We start from the raw sequence: 7,893 nt of genomic DNA, 5'->3' as shown, positions 1-7,893 counted from the left end.
TGGGCCTCCAATGTGTGTCCCTCGACCTAATTGAAAGCTCTCTATTGTTATAAGACGACAACCACTTTGTCCGGTAAATCGCCAATATTTATGTACAGTTGGAATAGTGATTCGCTTCGCGCTCCCATCGGATTTTATTAGGAAAATGCGTAGTGATCAAGTTTGAACTACTCCCTGCATTATGAAACATTGTATATGAAAGAGTCATTTATAACATTTGTAGCAACATAAATGTAAATTTTGACAAATTGATTTTTTTAAATGACAATTAATAAACAAATAGACAGTGTTTTCTTGACTTTCGCTGGTGATACGTTCTAAGGCCGCACGTCAGATTTTCGCGGTGTTTAATTTCATAAACCTTTCCTATTTTTGATAGTATCACGTGACATCCCCAAACACTTCAAACCACTAGATAACCATTTCCCATTTCATTGATAACTTGTACATTCTGTTCCTTTTAAAAACTCATTAAAATCGTAAGTAATTTTTAAAAGTGTCATTCAGCACTGTTATGTCCCATTACAGTCTAAAAATAGTTGGTACGTATAAATTAAATATTCTACTGTTAATTTAGTTGCAATGGAAAAAACGTGTTGAGGGTGTATGAGAAGGATTTATTTGGTTCTATAACCTAGCCTGTATTGAACCAGTTGATGTGCTTGAATTGCTATTTCGGCCAATCAGCTTCCGGAAAGTTTGGCGATGACGTATTAAGTTGTTTGTTTGTTTTTTCAAATAGGATACTGTGCATAAACATCGTGCGGCCTTCGGAAAAACCCGTATCAGCGTGGTAAAAAAAAATTAATTCGGGAGTATTTTTGTTTAAATTAATTTGTGAAAACTTGCGATACAGCCCTTCTGGAAATGTCGGGTCTGTGAAAGTGTAAGAACCACTGTAGCTCTTACATCACACTTTGTTCTTATAGAACGTCCAATTGGCTTCCATTTGCAGAGTGAGAGAGGAGACATGATATTAATGGTGCGTTCTGTTAATGGAGAACATTTACAATACAGTAAGGGTGGCCAACCTATGGCGCATGCGCCAAAAATGGTGCATCGTAATATTACAATTGATGCACTATACCACCGACAAAAAAAAATCAAGAAAAGGCATCTATTTTCACTTACTAAAAGAAATATTTCGAAAATGTCTAGTAATATACAGATGGAACAGAAATTGAAATTTGATTAACTGTTCCTAACTCCCAAAATACTTTTAAAATTTTTAAAGTTTGGCAATCGTGACCGTGTGAACATTTCGCTGCAAGTTATGCCTGTCATTGCGGACCAACAAATAAATCAGTGGCGTAGCTAGGAATGTGCCATCCTTTGGGGACCAGAGCGCTTGACCTCGACATCATGACATGAGATAATGTGTCATATTTAATGTAAAATAAAATTCGAACAATTATTCGAGGCCCCCCTCAAGTGGGGCCTGGGGGGATTTTCAAATTCTCCCACCCCACCATAGCTACGCCATTGATACAGATGCAAGAAATCAGTTTCATACATGAGCAAGACTAAACTGAGGTCACAAATATCAGCGGGAAGAAATCTCTGTGGCATACACTCCAGACTTAATATTATAGATCTGGTGAAAAGTGGAAAGTCTCCTTAATTGTGTCATTTTGCCTGTAAGATATTATTACTTTTTAAAACTACTGTGTTCCTTTAGTTTTAATAGTACAATTAGAAATAATCAATTTAATTGGTCTTATTTCAGGAGACGAAGCTCAATATCGACACTCGATAAAAGACTTTACAAACCAGTGCACTGACAATTTTTTAGAGCTGAATGTCACAAAAAACAAAGAATTCTTACAGATTTCAGAAGAAACAAACAATATACCGATACAACAAGTGAAGTCATACAAATATCTAGGTGTCATTGTTGACAATAAGCTTTCGTGGAAGACCACCTTGAAACTCTGGCAAAGAAAATCGCTAATCAGCTTTTTTTCATATAAAAAATTAACATCTTTAAACTGCATAAGAAAATCTTGAATAATTTTTACAATGCGACAATTAGTTAACATATGGAATAACTTGTCGGCAAGGAAACGTTTCATCTAAACTGTTGAGCCGCTTAGAAAACTTTATAAAAAGAGCATCTAAAACCACACGCACAACACTATCATATTTATATAAACATTTTGAACAAAAATGTCTCAGCATAATCGGAAAAATCTTGGAAGACAACATAACTACCCATCATAACTACCTCAAGTAATCGCGAAGTGGTCGACTTCTATCAATCAAGTGTAGAACCGTACAAAATTTCGTTACTCGGTCAGACTGTATGAGCGCTACTCGTTGACTAGGAAACATGAAGATCATCAAGACGTCTGTAGTCACTCAATGAACTCTTTCTGTTGTGTCTGTTCATGTGAATGTTTGTATTGTGTTGAGAAAAGAGTCCTTGTAATCACAACGAATTTCCATTATGATCATAAGGCAGTCTTAAATTGTATACCATATATTACTCACACTGCGGTTACCAGGGAAAAAGAAACATACTTTTATTTTTCTGAGTTTTTTGATAAGCTACGTACTAGTAATTGTATTTTGTAAGTATAAAACGTTCGTGTGTTATTGCTACTTAAATCTTCTCTCCTGGAGCATTGTGAATACCGGTACTGTAGTACAGTACTTTTGTTAAGATACCGCTAGGTCTGTATTTATTTTTCTTGATAGTTTGGTAACTTAAAGAAGAAAAAAAGTACCGGTACCGGTAATAAAAAGAAATTTCTTAATGGAATTCTTTCATTATTTGTATAGTGTTTTTTGTTTTATAATTGTCTTAACATAATGTTTTTAATACGTAATAATTTTCCGATGTAATTGTAGACTGTGAATTTTTGCAGAAGCGTTACAAGGGTGCATGTCACATGGTGCCAACCATTTCCCCCCAATGTCTACCCAGATTAAAGAAATAATCTGTCACTGGTGTACCTAATTTTATTCCCTTACTATATCCTACCCCAATGTATTTTGGTTTGGTCACACTTCTAGCACCTGTCTAGAGTTGTGCCATTGATGGTTTGAACTGTTCACATAACACAATTTGCATCCCATTATTCACACCCTGTAGTCATTTTATAATGTAAAACAAAAACAAGTTGTTTTTTTATTTTAAGAAAATATTTATTAGCAAGTATATTTTGTTGCATCAGTAAAAAAAATAAAAATCAATTACACTGTCATGGAAGATCTAATGATGTACAATGAATAAAGTTTTAATTAGCAATTCTGTAAAATGGAATGAGGATTAAAGAGTAAAATCTACCTTAAAAATATTTAAATCACATTCTTTTAGAATTTAAAATAATTTATAAATTTGTTGAAGTGTATATTTAAAACCTTTAGAGAACATTATTTTTTAAAATCCTTTTGTGGTACTGTATAAATAATATATAGTAAGTCTATATTGTATGTACAATTTGATCCTATACATTTAAATAATTAATGTTCACAATTAATATCACCAAATGACTGACAGTAGCCAATTTACACTGTTAGGTTGCATTAGAATCTTTTTCTCCCTATGGGAGTTTTCACGATGTAGTCCACTGTGCCAAGACCATCGTTGAGAGGGCAGTACTTGACCGTGTGGGCTTTGGTCCCTGTTGCAGAGCACATTGGGCAGGTGTATCTAAAAAAAAAGATGAAAACATTTACATTCAGGCTGTTACAACTTTAGAAAAAAATAAAATAAAAATAACCTTACAATGTAAGTTTGTGTTTTCATACAATTTAAGATGTCTACCCTATATGAATCCACTCAGGCAGGTTGAAATATTATCAGCACAAATATCAGAAACAATGAAATACAAACTATCAACAATGACAATCTTATGAGGACTCAATGACATTTTTTTATACAGAAATCACTACCAGGTTTAAAGTGGAAAGGGCCATAAGGTAAGAGATATGGGGACCCTTGTAATTAGCAATAGATGGATTCCTTTGCTCTTTCTTCATAACAATATTTGGGAGGAGTGTCACAAGGCAAGTCAGGGCCATAAGTTATAGGTAAACTCAGGCTTTAAAATTTGGATAAATAATTTATTTATTTTATTTTAAAAAATACATTCTGTGTGTGATACCAATGATGAATCATCAGTAGCTCTGTAACATAAGCTGAGCTGCTTACATTAACTTACAACCATGTTTATAGGGTACTCTGCTGTTGAACTCTGCATTTTAGGCTTAGATAACTTAATTAACCCTTTAAAACCTTCCAATTAAAGTAAAAGCTAGTTGGAAGGTGTGAACTGTTTCCATTGGTTGAAATGATTGGAGGAAGGCCAGGGGGGAAATGGGTTAAACAAAATACAGTGTTGGATAGAGAGGCGAGAGACTGGCATACTGTAACAAGAATTAAAAAGTAATGCAGATTTGGGGGATATGGGGTAAGGTACAGTGGGCCATAGGGGAAGAAGTCTTGACATCTTTGGGGGCCCCTTTTGTGTAATATTTAATATAAAAAACATTTGGGGCACCCCTCAAGTGGGGCTCAGAGAGGTTTTTAAATTCTTCCCCCCCCCCACACTAGCTAAGCCACTGGCATGGTAGTTAAAGAGTAGCTGATCAGTTGTTGAAGAGCAAAAAAAAAAAAGTAACAGAATGAATGGAAGGACAAGAGATTTACTGAGTGTAAAATTGTATCAGCCTAGCAGTGCTAAATGATGTTAGTTCTAGTAAACAAATTACTTATCTAACACAGCCATTCCATTTGTGTACTCAATAATTTAACATTGTCATTTAATGGCACCCAAACACCATCATGGCCATTTTCCCCTTTTCTACAAGGTAGATGATTTTAAGGTCATCTGTTTCTTTGTTTACGAGCAACCTGTCACATTAGAGTTGGGTGGACTTTATAGATTCCCTAAAAATCCCAAAATTGAAAGTCCCAGTCTGCTACAAGATTCGTACCCAGGACGCCAGGTTCAGAAGCCAAGAGCTTAACCAATCAGCCACCACGTCCCATGGCTAATGTCGTAATTTAAAAACAAAAATAATAAAGACAAAGAGAAGAAGGGGTGGGTGGGGTATGGTTTTCAAAAGAAATAAAATGTAGGAAACTCACTTTTTCAGGATCGGGCAAATGACATCTCCGTTGGCGTGTTTCAGAAGGTGGGTAGCATATACCTTCACGTCTTCCTTGTTGTTTTTGCAAAAGACGCAGTGCTTTTTGTTTCCCAGAGGTTTCTGGCGTCTCAGTGACAATCGAATCTGAATAGAAGAAAATAAAACATCACGGTAAAAAAACAACAACTGTAGAGTCTCGATTTCCTGTTTAATATGTGCACGCGTACTACGTTTTTTCAGACAATACTTCGATAGCTAGCGCTTTAGAAAGTTAGATGTAAATATGGATTTAGAGAAGTCTCTACTGAAGGAAACAAAGAATTATGTAGCCAGATGAGCATTTAGTAGGATTTAGGATAGAACGCTCACTAGAGAGAACACAAAAATGAAGAATCCATAGACGGCAATGATTTCTTAGTTGAAGTACACAGCTCTATTACTGACTAGATCCAGTGGTAACAATGATTTTATTTTAATATCTGGATCGCCACTAAAAGTTTAGTATGTTACCCCAAAACAGTATTTCTAAACTTTTAAAAGAGCTACACAGGGCTTGAAACCCATAGGGCACAAGAATTACAAGAATAATGAATAACAGAAATGGGAATCAAATGTTAGCATGTCTTTCCATTAAGAAAAAAAATGCTAGTTATTAAAAATAATAAAATAGACTAAAAAAATAATACATAAAAAATTATCATATTAAACCCATATTGATAAAATTATTTGAAAAAAAAAACAGTAAGGTTCATTAAAATAAATTTGTATAAATCAAACAAGAATATAAAACTAAAATGCTATTTAATTTTAGTTAGAGTTAGGCCAATATTAGAATATGAATTTTCTGTTTGGGACCTCTAAAAAAACAACTAAAGAAATGCATAATAGAGCAGTGAGTTTTATAACAAAGTGATAAACAAATATAGGCTACACATTTGATTGAGGTGACACCATTAGTAAAATCACTAAATTAAGACAGGACGTAAGACTAAAAATAAATTAGCAATAAAACAAAAAAACACTCAAACATAATTTTCAAATAGAAAAGAAACAAACTAATGAAATACTAAAAGAGTAGATGCACATTTCTTATTTCATATACTAGGACAAAATCGTATAAGTGCTCCTTATTCCCTAGTGCCATTATAAAATGAAATGATTTGCCTGAATCAGCCGGAAAACCAACGACTTAGCAGAGCTTAAGTCATTGATTAACAAGCACGACAAGATTGATATGCCACATAAATGTGAGATGCGTAGGAGGTTAACATATTAAATATTAGTCACTTAGTGTATTTAAAGATCTAGATTCTAGATCTAGCACAGATTAAGACTAGAGATTTAAACTTTAAATTAATTTTAAAGTTTTGAAAGTAAGTTATAGAAGAAAACGACGCTGTAGTAGCCTATATTCAAGTCAACTTTTTATATTTAAAAATATATAAAAATAATATATTTTATAGAAAGCCTTCAGGACAGAAGACTTAAAAGTAAAGTAGCCTACCAATTATACACAAAGCACTGAACCATAATCTTCAAATACAAAATCTAATAAAATACTCAGAAAAATACAAAGATGAAAGATTCCTTTTCCATATGCTAGGACAAATTTGTACAAATTCTCCTTCTTCTCTAGTGACTAGTGCTATACTATAGTATAAGACTAATAAGAGCATGGAATGGGTTGCATGAGATGAGCTAGACAGGAAAACCAGTGACTTAACAGAATTTATGTCATTGGTTAATATGCATGACTAAATGCATGGCGTGTAGGACGTAATCATCTTTTTTTTTTAAGTTACGTCTGTTATAAGATAAAAAGATAAGATCTAAAAGAATTAGCTTGAGGCCTTTTAGCCAACTAGACCTAGATTCTAGATCATCTAGAACATGCTAATACTTAGGACTAGTATCTAGGAAATCAAGATAATCATCGTATAAACTCAATACACTTTATTATTTTAAATTCTATGGAGAAAAATTGTATATCTAGTCTATATATTATGAGTTTTTTTAATGGTAAATTAAGACTAGAGATCTAGATCTAGGAAATCAAGATATCTAATCGTCTAAATAAAGTTATTATTTTAAATTTAAAGACAAAAAAGTTATCTAGATTTTATTATTTTATTCATGCCATTTCATGGCAAGTTAAGATTACTAATTAGGCATCATTAGGGCTGATTAGGCCTATTTCCTAAATCTGGAAAGTCATATTAGACATATTAGATTAGAGTTATACGCCCTAAATAGATTTAAAAATACTAGAACCTAGGTCTAGTACACCTCTAACATTTTAATAAATAAATTTAAGAGAAGGTATCTAAAAAAAAAAAAAAACACTATCAAAGAGAGGTGTCCCCTACCTTGTCCAACTCCTCTTGGAATTCTATATCCTCCTCTGTGATGGGTTCCTCGTTCGAATTGATAAATCTCCGACGAGAATTAAATTGTATCCAATCGAATTCGTCCATCTCTACGGTGACACCGTTGTTACGAAAGTCTTTCCAGATTTCATCAATGGTCAAGGAATCCATGGCCATGGGTGAAGATGCCATTTCTGATTGAAGTTATGAAATAATCCTTTTTTTTTTAAATCCTAGATCTAGTTACACTCTCACTTGGCTACTTGCACAGAATGACAAACGAGAAGCAGATGATTTAGATTTTATAGAGATCCAGATCTTAATGCCTCGGAACCATCTTGTTTTTTGTTTTTTTTTGCAAAGACGGTTGGGAAGAATCAAGTCCTCACGGCCATTGTTGTCAAAACTTAAGCCACGCCCATTGTTTTGA

General features: G+C 33.6%; 1 protein-coding gene across 1 annotated transcript; it reads right to left on the bottom strand.

Annotated features, from left to right (window-relative positions):
• Nucleotides 1-3,442: 3,442 nt before the first annotated feature.
• On the bottom strand, nt 3,443-7,655 carry LOC106065711 (nanos homolog 2-like). Its single transcript, XM_056018539.1, has 3 exons — nt 7,464-7,655; nt 5,096-5,241; nt 3,443-3,655 (listed from the first exon to the last, which is right to left on the bottom strand). Exons 1-3 carry the CDS (start codon nt 7,653-7,655, stop codon nt 3,529-3,531), a joined length of 465 nt encoding a protein of 154 aa, XP_055874514.1. The 3' UTR covers nt 3,443-3,528.
• Between the last annotated feature and the right edge of the window lie 238 nt (nt 7,656-7,893).

Source organism: Biomphalaria glabrata, chromosome 1 (genome assembly GCF_947242115.1).
Source record: "Biomphalaria glabrata chromosome 1, xgBioGlab47.1, whole genome shotgun sequence".
NCBI classification, from domain to species: Eukaryota; Metazoa; Mollusca; class Gastropoda; family Planorbidae; genus Biomphalaria; species Biomphalaria glabrata.
The sequence above is the reverse complement of the archived record's forward strand: the minus strand, read 5'-3'. Positions and strand labels throughout refer to the sequence as shown.